Genomic DNA, 17,736 nt, shown 5'->3' on the forward strand with positions numbered 1-17,736 from the left:
CATCGATGTTTCTGACTCTCTATCCTTCTCCCTTCCTCTCTGTAAAAAATCAATAAAATATATTTTTTTTAAAAAAGACTGAACAATATCCCATTGTACCTATATACCACATTTTCTTTATCTGTTCATTTTTTAAAATATATTTTATTGATTTTTTTTTTTTACAGAGAGGAAGGGAAAAGGATAGAGAGTTAGAAACATCGATGAGAGAGAAACACCGATCAGCTGCCACCTGCACACTCCCTACTGGGGATGTGTCCGCTACCAAGGTACATGCCCTTGGCCAGAATCGAACCCGGGACCCTTCAGTCCGCAGGTCGACGCTCTATCCACTGAGCCAAACCGGTTCGAGCTGTCTTTTCATTTTTCATGGACACTTGGGTTGCTTCCACAGCTGTGAACATAGAGGCACAAATGTCTCCTTAAGACTCTGTTTTCAGTTCTTTTGGGCACACACCCAGGAGTCAACACAGGTCTTTTAACTACTATCTGCACATCCTGAGAGGTGGGTTGTGGCAGATTGTGGCAGGGGGTAAGCAGCCACCCATAGCGGGATCTTTTCTTGACAAAGGACCACAATACAGTATGGAGGAAACAGAACAAAGACTGAAGCCAAAAGAACCTATCTATTCTGTAAGGCTCCTTCCATGACATAAGGTATATGCAACTACATACAAACTGCCTGCAGGAAGTTGCAGCAGATGATAAACTATAGGAACAGTGATGGGGGTGAGAGGAGTAGGATAAACGAACTGGCTAAAGAAGAAGAAGAAGGGCATGGTTCTATAGCGCTAAGAACCTGCCAGAGACCACTGGAACCTAGACAGCCATTCTGTGAGAGTCCTGTTCATTAATTCCAGAAGGCATTGCTGTTTCTTAGCCCCAATGCTATCAACAATATCTAGTGAGGTACTTGGATCAATTGAAAGATAAACTGTGTGCTACATTTTTGTAAGCCTCCAGTAAAACATGGGAATATGCAGTGTAGTTCAGAGCTACCAAAAACATTTAAAGTTAAAATGCCATAGGGCCAGTTGGATTGGGATCTTCATCATCTTTTGCACAAACTATTGAAAATTTTCCTAACTGATTACCTTGCTAGTCAAACCCTCTCATTCTCTTCTCTGTTTTGCCAGACAAACATTCTTTACATTAAACTCTGCCCTGAACATGGATTCCCTGTGGTGTAAGGTGGAAATGTAACTCCCTGCAGGAAATTGCCACCCTTTCTAGCTTTTTAAAACTACTCAAAAAATGAGGGTAGAAGGAGGGGTTATAAAAAACAGTATGAAATGTTTAACCAGGCTTCACATTTATTTGTTTTTATGATTTTTTTGCATTTATATATTTAGTTACTTTGTTTAAGAGGCAGGGCTTGCACATGTAAACCACTGGGAGAAAAGAATAAAAGAAGAATCCTGGCTGGGTGGCTCGGTTGGTTGGAGCATGATCCCATATACCAACAAGTTGTAGTCTGATTCCTGATCAGAGAGTGTATGGGAGGCAACCGATCGGTGTTTCTCTCACATCGATGCTTCCTTTTCTCTCTCTGTCTCTCTCTCAAACTCAACTAGAAAAAACATATCTCTGGGTGAGGATTAAAACATAAAACAAGAATAAAAAAAGAGATCTAAATCTATGGGCCAGAGTAAAAGTACTGCTGCCAAGCCCTAGTTGTATTACTTCCCTATTGTTGTATAAAAAGTTACCATAAGTTTAGCAGCTTAAAACAACATCCACTTATTATCTTACAGCTTTGTAGGTTAGAAGTCCAGGCCAGCTCAATTAAGTTCTTACAGATCAAAATCAAGGTGTCAGCCAACTGGGCTCTTAACTGGAGGCTCAGGGGAAGAATCTACTCCAAGCTCATGTAGAATTTAGCCTTATGCTTGTAGGTCTGAAGTCTTTTCTGGCTGTTGGCCAGCTGTCACTCAGCTAGAAGCCACTCTGATCCTTGTACATGGCCTCCTCCATCTTCAAAGCTAGCAATGGCACTTTTAATTCTTTGTACGCTTTAATTCTTTCTTTCTTCTACCAGTTGGAGAAAACTCTGCTTTTAAAGAACTCACCTATTTAGGCATGGCCCACCTGAATAATGTCCATATTTTATGATCGACTGTTTAGAAACCTTATTTATATCTGCCGTGTCCTTTTTTTGCCATGAAGCAATATAATCCCTGGAGTGCTATTCCATTATATGCACAGGGGAAGGAGTCTCGTAAGGATGAGGGTTATTAGGGGTTATTTTTAGAATCCTCCTTATCACATCAGTACTCAGGTAGGATAGTTTCTGGGTAAGGGAGTCTATGGAACAGGAGAGTGAAGAGATGCCCTTTTGGGTCACTGGAACAGAAACATGATATGAAATTTCACAAGTGGCCAGGGAAGCCTCACTGTAGTGAGGGTACCAAGCGTTGGTGCTTTCAAAGCAAAACCCTGATGTTCCTGCAGGAGCTTTGGTTGTCCATTATTTCTCTAAAGAAAACCACCCCCAAGTCCCCTGGAGATTAAGTGAAATTAAAATATTTTCCTCCTTTCATCTCCACCATGTCCCCCCAGCCTCCTGCAAAAAAGTGAACTTATGTATGACTTCAATCCTCATCCAGCACTTTATTCAGGAGACTGTACCCCAATTTCTTCTTTTCCAATTCTCTCCCCTTTTCAAGGCAAAATGCCAGATCAACTCAGCAAAATATTTAAATTAATTGACACCAGAGTAAATAAATAATGGAGTCAAATCTCTCCTAAGATACTTAATGTTCAACTAAGACAGCGGTTGTCAACCTGTGGGTTGCAACCCCTTTGGCGGTCGAACGACCCTTTCACAGGGGTCGCCTAAGACCATCCTGCATATCAGATATTTACATTACGATTCATTACAGTTATGAAGTAGCAACAAAAATAATTTTATGGTTGGGTCACAACATGAGGAACTGTACTTAAAGGCCAGAAGGTTGAGAACCACTGAACTAAGAGCATGAAGAAAGAAAAGATCGGTGTTTGAAATATTTTAAAATTTAAATATGAGCATGCCTGGTGTCAAAAATTCAAACAACAGAGTGAATGATATTTTCAATACTTTTTAATGTTTTATATATATTAGGTATTTACAAAGTTTTTATATAATTTTAATGTTTTGTATATAAGTAATTATAAACTTTATTATATACTTTATATCATAATACAGAAACACTTTTCAATATACATGCACCTCTTAAATTGGTTACAAATTGTATTACGTTTTAGAGTAAGGTTAAAAATTAAAATTTAGTCATAGTTGGTTCTATGGTATTAGCATGTTTAAGAAGAAGGGTTATTTAATAAGTAAATGCCTCATCCAGAAAACTATGGTTTAAAATTAATGCATTATTTGTATTCCTTCTATATCTCAGCAACTTCAAACCTCTATGTGTTTTGATCCTTATTTTTTCTTCCACCCCCCGCCCCCCCATAAGCTGTTTTTCTGGAGGTCAATAATCAGAATTAGACGTGAGGTGGAGTGTGGCCCAGCTGATAAATCCCAGAGTTGCTGTGACTGCTGGAGGCAGTGGCAGTGCTGGGGTTAAGGTCGCCGTGGTCAGGGACTTTGTAAAATGTATTCTATATACCCTTAAGGTATAGAAGGTTGATATAAAGCCAATCCTGAGTTTGTTATCATATTAGGATCTTTTTATAGAACAAAATGAGCCACATCCTTGGCAATCTTTGTTATAGCTGACTTTATTATATTCATATGCATTTAGGAATGATTGTATTTTTTTAGCCTTTATGCCTAATTTAATATTTTCAGATTTATTCCCTCCCCCATTATTTTCTACTTAGCTAGGTTTGATACCTCTAGGATCCCCTGCCCCTGGTCAGAACTCCCATCAGTGATACATTTTCTGGAGTAAGATGCAGTAACTGTGAAATGGCTTTATTAGAAAGAGGGCACCAGGTCCATCTCCATACACTTATGTGAGCAAGACAATGAACTTCATGTGTAACTGAAGATAAATGATAAATCTTACAAAAGACCCAGTGGTCAAATTCCTTGATAAGTGGAATTTGATTATAGCTGTCTATCAGCTGATTTGTTGAAATCTGATTTTACAAACTTGACTTCTAAATTTGGTAGATGAGGCCATTTTTTTAGCCTATTCTGTTTTAGAGAGAACCATTTTGAAATATAACTGTCCTCTTAATCATCGCCTAATATTGTGAATTCAGTTAGGAAATGCCGGCCTCATGGAGAAAAAGGCCTAACTCTATAATGTATCCACTCACATGTTCTTGCTGTTATGTTATGTAAGTGCAAATTACATTTATTCATTCCTATCACATATTAGGAATTGTTTATTTATATTTTTACACAACCCTATCATATATAGAATACTTAATTGGAAATCTTTTTTTGTGTGTGTGTGAAACAAATTGTTTAAAATTTATTGGTTTGCAATGTATGTGATTTTAGGGAGTTAGGAGGATTTTACATTCCTGTAGCAATGCAATTTCTATAATGTGCTACTCAGGAGAAGCAACATGGGTTACGTAAGCCAATTACTATCTCAAATGTATTTGTGTATAATTTTAAGTTAATAAAATTCTAAAATGTTTTTGTGCAATGTGATAAAATATTAATCCATTAGGGAATTGTTTTTTTTTAAAATTTGGTTTGTCTTATGTGTTCACATGGCACACATAAGACATGTTTTTTAAAGAATATATTTTTATTGATTTCAGAGAGGAAAGGAGCAGGAGAGAGAGATAGAAACATCAGTGATGAGAGTGAATCTTTGATAGGCTGCCTCCTGCACGCCCCCTACTGGGGATTGAGCCCACAACTTGGGCATGTGCCATGACCAGGAATTGAACAGTGACCTCCTGGTTCATAGGTTGACACTCAATTGTTGAACCACACCTGGATGGGCTGGGAATTGTTTTTGAATCTTAATTTACTCCAGATCATTTGTAGATGAATTCATCAAGTAGCTATGATTTTTTAAACCATTTCCATACCTTTTGGTATATTAGCAATTGCTTTTTCTACGTTAGTAAACCTAGTTGTTAAGTTGTGAGATGGAATTTGTCTGGGTAGGGCTTTTCAATATGTAATTGAAAACTATTCATTAATTAATAGTAGGCTGTGATAATGTTATTGATTGTGAAAAAATGTTTAGATAGAAGTTTAGTGATCATTTGCCCTCTTTAAAAACAATACAAAAATAGCTGTAGGTGCCCTATGAATATTGACAACCCCAATGCATTTACAGCACAGCTATACTTTAGCAACATACTGGTTTTCAACAGTTTCTGAATCTTCCTCCTTTCCTTTCCTCTTCATGTGCAGAAACTGGTGAAGGTTTTGTGCTGGTCTCTTGACACATCTCACTCCAAACTCTCTTGGAGATTGCATTCTTTCCTTAGGATGTAATCCTCACCCATCTGCTAACAATGCTTAAGCCTTTGCCCCTGATCTCTACCTAGAACTCTGCATATTAACATTGCTTGTCTGTTTGGGTGGCTTCAAACTTGGCCTGTACAACAGTAGAAACATCTCTTCCCTTCTTTCTTAGGGGCCTGTAGGTAGCTAGAAGGCTGCAGAAGCCAAGTGAAGTTGGTTTTATCAGAAAGAGGTATTTGTATCAGAAAGAGCCGTGTTGCAGAGACCTCAGGGGCAGGAGTCCTTATGAAATAATTAAAAACAGAACTAGAAGTTGAAAACCTCTCTCTCTCTCTCTCTCTCTCTCTCTCTCTCTCTCTCTCTCTCTCTCTCTCTGTCCTTCCCTTCCTCCTGCCTCTCTCCTGTCTCTCTTCCCTTTTCTCCTTTTCTCCATCCTTCCCTCTCTCTCACTCCCCATCTCTGCTCCTGTCTCTGCATTTTCATATTCTTTTCTCTCTGCTCCTCAGTCCGCAGGTCAAGAAATGGCTACTCCTCGCCAAGCTAACATGTCACATTCAGAGACTGACTTGCTGTTTCCAATTCCAAATTCTTGGGTCCTCAGAACCCACCTGGCAGCAGACCTGAGAGTTGGGATTGGCATGGACATGTGAATTCTGCTGTTCCCTGTGTGCCCCCCCCCGCCCCCACTGGGCACTAGGGTGCAAGTTTATAAAGGGTGCGGTTTGGTGGGAACACCTGTCACACTGAGACCTTGGTAGGCTCTGATGCTTCATTGGCTGCCTCTTTCCACTGCTACAGGGAAAGGGTGCAATTTAATTTATTCATTCTGAGAACATGTATTAAGCCCTGCTTTATATCAAGCTCATAGACTACATACTTATCAAAAAGAATTTAGCATCTAGTAGGGAGGCAGCTCTGAATTTAAGCAAGCAAATAAAAATATGCCCATTACAAATGTGTTAAGTTCTTCAGAGTAAAGAAATTGAGGTAGAAAACAATGCAAGATAGGAGAAGGATTTATTTTTAAAAGGTGAAAGAGGTGAAGGGGTTAAGAAAACAAAACAAAACTCATAGACACAGACAACAGTATGGTGATTACCAGAGAGAAAGGGGTGGAGGGAGGCAGAAGAGGGTACACCAGAAATGTGATGAAGGAGACTTGACTTGGTGTGGTGAACACACCATACAATATACAGATGATGTATTCTAGAATTGTACACCAGAATCCTCTATAGTTTTATTAACAAATATCACCCCAATAAGTTTATTTTTAAAAAAGAATGAGATGGAGTTAGAAGTAGAGGATATATTTTCAGGGAAGTTTTAAAGAAAAAAGATGTAGCTTGTGAGCAAGGGGAGGATGACATGGGAGGAAGTAGGGGCAAGAATATGATTTGGAGGTCACAGATTTTGGATTTAATCCCAAGTGTAGCCACAGTACACACTCATTAGCCAGGATGCTGATGTCATATAATCCATTAAGAAGTATTTATCTAGCCTTTAATTTATGCCAAACTTCAGCCTGGTTCCCTGAGGAGATTTAAAAAATAAGTCAAATATATAATCCTACGCATTTTATTGAGGAGGTTCGAGTCTCAGGTAGGAGGCAGGGGGGCCCCCACTGGGCCTGGGTATCAGGCATCTCAAAGTCACAGCACCACAGAGCCAAGAAAGTCTGTTAAACTGCTCACAGGGGCTGAGTAAGAAGCTGCCCTATGTCAGAGGGCGGCTGCATAGCGCAGCACTCATGTATCAAACCTCAGGAACCTTTTCAAATATCTGCTCAATTTCATTCTCGTAGTAACCCTATGAGATAAGAATTCTTATCCCCACTGCCCAGATGAGGAAAGTGAGGCACAAACATAGAAACTGGCTGACCCGAGGCCACACGGCAGGTAAGGGTAAAACCAGGATTGGAGTGCAGGGCGGGCTGGTGTCGAGTCTGCTCTTACCCACCACACAGTGATGTCTTGGCTGTCAGCCTTGACAGGCGGGCAGGACATCTGCTTGGTACAGGCTGGCAAAGGGGGTAGTAGAGAAAGTGCTGATTTAAAAAATTGTGATTAAGTATTCTCTGGACTGTGTTGAGTTGGTGGTAAAATCAGGATATACAAGGGGAACTATTGTCCATAGGGGCCTGCAACCAGGATCTTGGCTGCTTATTATGATTCTGTGTCTGACTTTGGAGGAGCAGGCGATGTTGGATCAGTGAAAGCTGCTTTGGATGCTTGCTAGCGCCCTCCTTCCTTCACTTTCTGTTAGAAAGCGATTGTTCTAAACTTCCTTTTCTTCTAGATTTATAACATCCTCTAATGTACTATTATACAGTTTAGGACAAAACAGATTATATCAAAACTCATATTAATAAAATAATAGAAAATGCAAGATATTTACTGGAATACATTTCAGACAATGTAGAGTTTACTTGGGATAGATTTTGTGGTATTTTTTTGTACAACATTTGCTTTGAGGGAGGAAATGCAATTGTCACTTTCAATAATATTTAACTCAAATATGTCTCTACATCTTTGCTTACCATGATCAGATCGATCCAAATGGAGAGTGTGAGTTAACTCATCTTCTTGACATAGCACAGTACCAAAGGGGAAAAGGATCTAATGATCATTGCATGCACTTTGGAAAGCAAAGGGTCTCCTTAAATTGGAAGTTGAACTAAGCAGTTGTGTTACCCTTCACTTTCTGTTATTTATTTAATATCAGGAACAGTGGCTATTCTGTCTGTTTGGACTAGAGTTGCAAAGGCATTCCTGGGACCTTCTTGGGGTCATGCCCTCCCTCCTAGGTTACTGTTTTTACTATTTACTCTCTATTTAACTGTATCTCTGAAGTTATGTAATTCCATAATTTTAGGGATATGTTGAGTGGAACATTCTGCATCAAAAGGGATTTATTATGGTATATTAATCAGGGTCTAAGCAGGAAAGAGGAATGACGCAGTATTTTGAACAGAGACATTTTAACATAAATAATTATTAATAGTCACAAAGAATACCAGGGACTGGTTAATAAGAACTAAAGATATAGGAATAAAAGATTAAGGAGCAACCACTATCCCTAGAGCTAAGGTAAGCTTCCCGAGGCACAGGCTCCCCAGCACTAAGATCCTGACCTTATAGGAGAGCGCATAGCCGTGGTCAGGGTGGTAAAGAAGCCGCTGTGATGTGGGGTGGTATGGTGTTGCCAGAAATGCCTTTCTGGAGGCGCTCTGTTACAAACCATCCCGAGTGTCCCCGAGGAAGCTGCTGTCGGCTAGGCGCTACTGCCTGCCATGCCCTGCAGGAGGCAGGTGCTGGGGAGCCCCCCACGCTGCTGCAGTAGAGCACGGGACTGAGAAGAAACAGTCCTTTCTTCTGCAGGTCTTTCCAGCACCTTTTATCCACACAGGTTAACACTGCAACAGCTGTTAAAAAAATATTTAAAGAGACCATATTTATTTCCAGAGCAGGCAATGAAGGGTGGATTTGGAACTAAAAAACAGTTCTATATAATAAAAGCCTAATATGCAAATAGACCGAATGGCAGAATGACCAGTGGAACAACTGGTTGCTATGATGCACACTGACCACCAGGGGTTAGATGCTCAATGCAGGAACTGCCCCCAGCCCGCAGGCCCCAGGGCAGCCAAGGAAGGTGCCAGCGGGGGCCACCCTGATCATGCCACCAGACGCCCCACAGAGGGAGGTGATTGGTGGTGGCAGCAGGGTGATCGGGGGACAGGGCCAGCCAGTGAGTGGGCCGGCAATGCCCCCCCTCCACGATCGCCCCACTGGTCACCTCCCACAGAGGGAGGCAACTGGCAGCAGCCGGCGAGCAGGTGGTGCCAGGCCAGCCAAGGCGGGTGCCAGTGGGAGCCCCACTGATCGCCCTGCCGGTTGCCCCACAGATCAGCCCTGATTGCCAGCCAGGCCTAGGGACCCTACCCGTGCATGAATGTCGTGCACCAGGCCTCTAGTCTATAATAACAAAAGTGTAATATGCAAATTGCCCGAATGGCTGAACAGCAGAACAACCTTCCGGACGAAGCTGGGGCTGCGAGGGCTGAGGCAGCCGTGGCTGTGAAGGCCTACCCTTGCACAAATTTCATGCATTGGGCCTCTAGTAAATTAATAACTGGCACACATGGGAATCCCTACCTATTCCCTATCAGGGTTTGACCAAGGGCTTTCAAGCTGTTGGCCTGAAATTATTAGAAATCAACTTATTTTTAATATGTAACATATATTTGATAACTTTTAAATAAATTGACTCACTCTAAACACTCCTTAAGTCACATTTGTGTCACAACCAGTACTTTGAAACAAAATAATGTAATTATTTTTCTAGTATTTTCTAATAAAACAAGATGGAAACTATTGTTCACAAAGCCATGTGTCCAATATTGTGTTAGAATAAATATTAGTTTGTAGTGAAAATAGCTTTTGACTTACTTTAAATATAGCAAATCAGTTTTTAAATGCTTTTGAACTACAATTAGATTTTTTTTAATGCTCACATGAAGATATGTTTTTATTGATTTTTTAGAGAGAGTGAGAAAAACATTGATCAGCTGCCTCTGTATGCACCCCAATGGGGCTCAAACCCATAACATAGGTACATGCCCTGACCGGAACCTGCAACCTTTGTGTGTGTGTGTGTGTGTGTGTGTGTGTGTGTGTGTGTGTGTATGGAATGATGCTTCAACCAATTGAGCCACTGGGCCAGGGCTGAACTACCATTAGATTTTGAGTAAGGTCCAGGGGGAGCAGGATTGATCATTCTTACTTACTAAATGTTGCCAGCATCTGGCAGCGAGTGAGTGGCACATAGTAGATGCTCAGCTGGTTATCTATGAATGAAAATGGATCACTACTGCCCAAGTTTGTAGGCAAACTATTTTTGCCACTAAAAATATAAGAAATAAAAGAAATAATTGTGTTTGTGTAAGACTTGTGTATAGAATAATATATGATTATAGAAAATTATATAAGGCATATTTCCTATCTATTATAGTATAATGAATTATTTCCCAAAAACTCTTAAAATCTTTTAAAAAATATGATAGTTTGAAAAACCACAGAAAACCTATGAGAAGAAAATATCCATGGTGACACCATTATTCAAAGAGTTATTTCTCATAAAGACAGTGAATTTTACCAGCTGCTGCAATTACAATTATTTCTATTGTCTGATGGCAATTACTTTAAGTTGGTATTTTCTTAATACCATCAGTAAGAATGACCTTTTTCCTTCTTAACAAATAGTACAACTACTTAGTTCTCATTGATAGGAAAAGAATAACATGAAATAAAATCTGTATTTAGATTGTATGTCAAGTAAATTTTCTTTATTTTTTAATTATATAGTTTGTATATTTAATAAGGTATGAATAATGCAACTGAACTCATAACTGATGTACAATGATCATAATTAGTTCATGTATATTAAGATTTCACTGAGCATATGGCACTGTATTTCATAAAAACACTCTATAAATTATTTTCTGATACTTTTGCTCTGTTTTATATTTGTTCCTTTTAACTTTAAATTGAACTTGCCAACGCCTTGAAATTCTGAAACTGCAAGAATGGCAGAGAAAAGGGCGAAGGAATTTTTTCCTCTTCTAATAACATAAGAAATAAAGGTCAAATGTTATAACAGCTACAATACCAGCAATACCAACAACACCCTAGAGTGGCCTGCATTCCTGAAGCTGTGGGGACACTTGGGTGAGGGAGGTAGTAATAAACATGTGAGTTCTTACTTGCCCTATTCACTTGAACTATATCACCAACACAAATCTTTTACGCTTAGGAACCCAAGCAAAGCACTGTGGATTCTCTGTTGTTTGCGAGTTGGTACACTAACTAAAATATTCTATAGTTTTTTTTGTCATTGATCACTTACTTATTTTATAATAAGTAAGAGCTTTTACTGTTAAAGACTATTGAATGTCATGTTGATTTCAGTGGATGAAAAAGCACAAAGAGGAAGATAAGCTTTTCAAATCCATAATTTCAGCCTTTGTAAGACGATGATTTGAATAATTTAGAGAAAGCTTAAAGAACTGTGATTTTTTGTTCTAAGTGTTTTTTTTGTTTGCATTCTTTTGGGACAAATATTTTTCATACATTTTTATCTCTAATTTTGTTTTCCAGGCACTTTGGAAAGACATGAGACAGGAGAAAGAGCAAGAATTATTCTTAATAGTTGTGATGATTCACAGTTTCTAAAGCCTGAGTCAGTACTTCCAGTTGCCTCAGAGACACATAAGCACAAAAGTGTAGAGCAGAGACCCTCCAGCTCCTACCAGTTTGGGCCAATACCTTGCCCTGGTCTGCAGGTGGAGTCTTCATGTAAGGTAAGTTCAAGTCAAGCTGCTGCTTAACAGACATCATCAACCCTGGCTAAGAACTAATATGCCTTCATAAATATGTGGTGAGTAAATATCAGTACCAAAACAAGAACTCATATGGTCTGCATCTACCAGACTTATCACCAAGTGATCTTGGGTTAATCGGGATATCTTTTTGAATGATTATTTCTCTTGATGTAGCATTCTTTTTGATAAAATAGGTTGTAGCTTGTAAAAATTGAGCCAATTTTATATTAACTCTTGAACTCTAGATGGATAGTTTTCCATTGATAAGAGGAAAGAAACCTACATTCTGTGGTCTAGGGTTTTTTGTTTGTTTGTTTTTTTAGTTGAGAGTATTTTGCCTCTTTTTATAATGCTAATTACAAATAAACCACAAATGTATCAGAAAAACTGGATCATTGTGGGGACAATTATTTAGATACACTCAGCATCACTAGGATCACCAGCTTTTTAGGTTTCCAATGTCTAGTTTAATGCCCAGAAGGTAAACTGGTTACTATTTCCCTCAGTTTCTTAAAGGACCTCAGAGCTACCCTTTAGCTAGTGATAATAGTATATATAGATTTTATTTTCTTTAGATAATTTTTGAGGAGTGCACATACTTTTGGGGAAAGGTTTTAAAGAGAACAACAACTACAATAAAACATTTTAAAAATTAGTCCAATTTGAAATGCTGGAGGAGTTGAGTTTGTGCAGCTACCCAAAGAAAAGTCTTCGGGGAAGGAGAGGGCCAAGGTCTCAAAGGCTGATTAAAGAAACACAATATATTAGTGATGGAGAACAGATTTTTCTCAGATTCTGCTGAGGACAAAACAAGATAGAAACTGTTTAAATTGCAGTGGGAGGAAATTAGCTTCAAAGTAAGACATAAACAGTCTTACTAAAATCATCTCTACAAGGCAGAAATTTTGATAGCTTCATTATATTTTAAAGAAAGAAGGCCTGTTTTGTCTGTTGGCTTGTTGATTTTAAATTCTTTATCTGCATTCTTTGTCTGTAAAATGACTAAAAGGAGCCCTAACTGGTTTGGCTGAGTGGATAGAGCATCAGCTTGCAGACTCAAGGGTTCCAGGTTCGATTCCGGTCAAGGGCATGTACCTTGGTTGCGGGCACATCCCCAGTAGGGAGTGTGCAGGAGGCAGCTGATCGATGTTTCTCTCTCATCGATGTTTCTAACTCTCTATCCCTCTCCCTTCCTCTCTGTAAAAAAATCAATCAAATATATTTTTTAAAAATGAGTAAAAGGAGAAACTGGGTTATTTTAACTGCTACAATGTAGACCCATTGTACTGTCCTGGAAATGTTTGTTTAAAAAACTGATATTCTAGAGAATGGGTGCCCAAAGGCTCCCCCTGTTGCTTATTTAGAGCTTCACTGTTTAATATGGTAGCCGTTAACCATGCATGGCTGCTGAGCACTTAAAATTTGCCTAGCACCACATGTTAAAATAAGATTTGGATATAGGGTTCACCTGCACAATAGCACCCTTCCTAGTGGTAGAATAGAGAAGTACACAAGACAATGGTGAAGAAATACACGAGGCCATTTGCTTTTTGAACACATGTGAAGTGATACACATTTTTGACAGAGGATACCCATTTCTCAGAAGGATGTATTTTACATATATATTTTAACTATCATGGAGTTAAATAAAAAATTTTGTAATAATACTATTTTTTTTTTTTTTACATCTGCTTAATGAAGAATGTTCCTCTTCACATTTTGTGGTATGGGTTTAAATATATTTTTGGTACAAAGTTGCCTCAATGTTGAGGAACAGAAAAGCCTATCACAGCTTTGTTTCCGGACTAATTTAGGAGGTCTCAGCATCACCAGGAAGAGTAGGAAACACACCATTCAGTGACTCCAGCTGTCCTCTTGCACACAGAAGCAACCTTGAATTTCCTCACAGGACTTCAAAGCCTGGCTTGTAGCGAAACATTCGTTGGACGTAAATCAGAGGCACAAAAGGAGAATGCTCGTATTTCATGGTGCGTGGCCGGCTGACGCCCTGCATTGTGCCGCACGTGCCGGTGGGAAGAGCCAGCAACAGAAGGGCACTGTTCTGACTCGTGTGACAAATGTAGTTAACACCAGATCCATATTAATGTTGTCAAGTTCCCTTGATGTATTTAAACAGATTTTAATTATTTTCATCGTCCAAAGGCCTGCAATATATAGCCTAATAGTTCTTCGAAGAAAGCTCACTTAATGTGGGAATGTAAAAACCTCTCATAAAAATGAAACTTTTATATTGGCCTTAGTCATTGACATAGGTTATTCATCAAGTCAGCAATTTGTGTGGCAAAGTGCCATTTGAATAGTGTATTGTTAGGATACTTATGGTCCACTTGACAAGGGCTCTTGCTGTAAATAGTGCAATTTGACTCCAGCTGTTAAAGAGTGGCTTTGACAGCAGCCCAATAGAAAGGAGATGCCTTCCTGCACCGCGGAAAATCAATATTGGGTTCTTGTTCCTAGTAACCTGTTCTTTTCTCTTCTGTACATATATAAATGGCCATCAAGAGTTTAGAAGTGGAAGTTTAAATATTATTTTAAATGTAATTGACTTTGAGTTTCAAATGAAGGCTTGTGATAAAATGGTACAAGTGCAGAGTTTTAGGATATTATTTCCACCTCCTGGCTCGTGTTCAGTCACAATTACAGTCCAGTTGAATTTGGATTCTCCAGCTTCAGCAGAAAAGAATTAGCGTGAAGCATGGACTCAAAATCGTGTGCCTATTCTATACGGTCAGCGTACGTGTTCTTTTTGGTTCCTTTATTAATTTACCGTCTGCGTCCCTCCCATCTTCTCTGTGTGTATACCTTTTTGTAGAGATGGCGGGGTTCTTTGTGGCTGTGCCCATGGCAACACCCACAGATGTTGACAACCAGGAATGTCCTCAGTGTTGTCCAGGATTTCCCTAAAGCAGACTCTTGCTGGTTTTGAAGAGTTTCCTAGCAGTTTACAGCAATACAAGGTTGTTATGGTACCTGACTGTCAGTAATAGATTTTGAAACTGTTAATTATAATAACTACATGCAAGGGATCTTTTTTCATTGGGTTTCTCCACTGTGTTAGCGGTTACATTTAAGACCAAGTGCAGGAAGTGAAATTATATAATCAAGATGATAAAAAAAAAATGTTTCAAGAGTTGCATTGAATAAAAAATATACCAGGTGTAAAATCCCTTTAGTTCACTTTTGATTTCCCAAGATTGAAGATATGACTTACTTAAATCATTTCTAGTTTTGACTGAGTTTGATTTTTAATTTTATTGTTGTTTGCCTGAGATATCATAAATCTTTGTCTAAGGTGTGCTGAGCAGGATTTGAAAGAGCTGTCATTTTTAACATGAAAAATGCTGGTAAAATGTGAACTTTTTCAAAAGCCTTTTCCAGTGAAAGCTATTAAAGGAGCCATCTTCCTATTAATTGCCAACTCTGAATTTATTGAATTTGTGGCTGAGATTGCAACTGAAAATTCATAAAGCTGATAATAATAATTGTGTACAGAGACCTTTAAGGCTGATTTAAGGTCAGTGTTATTGTTTTTATAATTGCTGATAGGCAGTTGTGATTTCTACCGGAGAAAGAATTTGTTCCGCTTTGGTTTTAGCTGGTTTCAAAAAATGTTAGCTCTTCTGTTAACTCCAAAGTAAACCTCTTTACTAAATGAATGCTTATGTCATTTTTAGTACTAGATTTAAACTAGGTTTATCTCAGTTTCTCCTTCTAACCCCACAATATTCATTAATTCTTAAGAACATGAGAATTTTAAGATTATAACTTTCTTTTTGAATTAAAAATTCTGATTATAGTCATCAATTGACTTGTGGGCTGGGGATTCTAGTGTAGAAATATGAATAAAAGGCACTATAATTTTGTAGTTAGTTTGACATAGGGACAACGTTGCATAATTTATCAAGCATATCTTTAAAATTGCATTAATAATTTTATGTAAACATTTTAAAACTATGAATTCTATAATCATCTCAATCCTATATAACGTACCCATAACCATTTACAGACATTTTCCTCCCTCGCTTTTTTCCCTACTTTTTATTCTTCTTAGTTGTAAATTGTTTTTGCTTTTTAAAAACCTGTGATGTTTCTAAGTTGGTTAAGAACCAGCTATTTGTAGGACACAAAGATGAACCTATTCATCCCACAGAAGGGAGTTTGTAAAGGCTGGGATAGAAATTCACTTCAATGGACTTGAATATTCTGTTATTGAGCAACTTCATGGTTCTGATTAAAAGGTGATGTTAAATGTTACCCCTTTACAGAGACTTGGCATTTCCTTGGTAACCAAGTTGCTGTCCTGCATCAGTAATATCTTGTGTTTATATCCTATTTTTGATCACTACCACAGTGGCTGATACTGTCAGGTAAAAAAAAAAAAAAATGAAGTTTGTAGAAATTCGGATGTTGAGTTACCTAAAAGGGTTAGTGGCTTATACCAGGAAAGAAAAGAAGGAAAATAAAATCTTTCTTCTTGAAAGCTGGTAATCTCACTTATTGACTGAGAGGACCATCTGGACCCATTTAAAGGAACCCCAACAGGCACTCCTTCTGTTCCAATGACTTATGTTGAAGCTGGTCCTAAGAGAGCAGCAAATGCAAAAATGTAACAGGAAGCAATTCTCAGGGAAAAAAAAGGCATTTATTCTAATGAAATATTTTCCCTATGCTGGTAAAAACAAAACGTATTAAGACATTTGTTTTATTCATTGATACTAGGAGCATGAACTTATTGAAAAAGATATCCAACTAATATTCCCATCTGTTTTTCTGAATTGCATTGAATAGTGACATCCTGGAGGCACAGCCAGTTCCCTGAATCCCCAAATGGCATTCATGACATTAAATACAATTTATGAGTGACATTATTTGTAATTTTCTACATACTATTAAGCTTATGAAAATGGCTGCTTTAACCCTAAATTAAAATATCCTGCATAAGCTTGTAGTCTAAGTATGCTTATTCATACCAGGTATAAAAAATGCTCATAAGAGGCTGCTAGGAGCAGCTGGGGCTTCTTATACACACGTTAAACTCCAGGCACGTCCGCATAGCACTGATCATTTTAGTTGTTTTCTCTGCTTGTTTTTCTTTTTTGTCTTTACATGTTGTCCAAGACCTGATGGTTTTTCAAAGGCCATTTGAAATGGAATACAGCCGTGCTCACCTTTATTCCTTTCTTCCCAGCTCCCACTAGAGGTCTCTGCTCATTATACAAAACTTGGCCTCCATTTACTCTCAACATTTTTTTCTTTTTGCTCCTTGAACTAAAACATGAATCTGGGTGCATAATAAGTAGTAATGGAGGGGTACAGGGTTTGCCAGAACCTTTCTTTTTAGCCGTAGCATGTTAGAATGCCAATTGGTCAAGATACCTGTTCTCTCCTTTCCTTTTGGAGCCCAGTCTTGACTGAATCATATGTATATAGGTTCCTGTCTCTGCTGTCTTAGCCCCAGGGTAGCTGAATCCACTGATGGATGGCCCCTGCAGCCAGGCTCCGACCTGCCGGATTTCTCTCCCTGCTGGGTTCCCATGTTGGCCCATCTTTATCTCCCCGCCTTATTTTCTTGAACATTCATTGCCAGCTAAGCTTGGATCTGATGCACTACCAGGTAGTTTGGGTTATTTCTGTAGTCCCATGATTTCAGAATTCCTTGTGTTTGCTGTGATTAATTAATGAGATTTAACTTTTGCTGGGTCTCTGATTTTTAGTTTCTCTGTCTGATTACCTGGCTTAGTATACTTCTTCCTTCCACATTGCCTCTCTAGGAACTAGAATCCTCAATCTCCATCCTCCCTGATGACCACTCGTGGTTCTTCTGCCTGCACCCTTCGAGGTGGTGGAATTTTAGTGTTAATTTGCTGTGTAACAAATTACCACAAATGTAGGTATGAGCTTAGAACAACACATTTATTATATCACCATTTCCCATGTTCTAGGAGTTTGGCAT

General features: G+C 38.7%; 1 protein-coding gene across 5 annotated transcripts in view; it reads left to right on the forward strand.

The window, feature by feature from the left end:
- Positions 1-17,736, forward strand: part of WDR72 (WD repeat domain 72) — a 182,389-nt gene that overhangs the window by 39,808 nt on the left and 124,845 nt on the right. For all 5 annotated transcript variants that reach the window (XM_059700763.1, XM_059700782.1, XM_059700753.1 and 2 more), the window contains one exon: positions 11,539-11,741. In XM_059700763.1, coding sequence (XP_059556746.1) covers positions 11,539-11,741 — 203 coding nt within the window. The remainder of the gene's footprint in view (positions 1-11,538; positions 11,742-17,736) is intronic.

The sequence above is a fragment of the Myotis daubentonii genome, chromosome 1 (assembly GCF_963259705.1).
Source record: "Myotis daubentonii chromosome 1, mMyoDau2.1, whole genome shotgun sequence".
NCBI classification, from domain to species: domain Eukaryota; kingdom Metazoa; phylum Chordata; class Mammalia; order Chiroptera; family Vespertilionidae; genus Myotis; species Myotis daubentonii.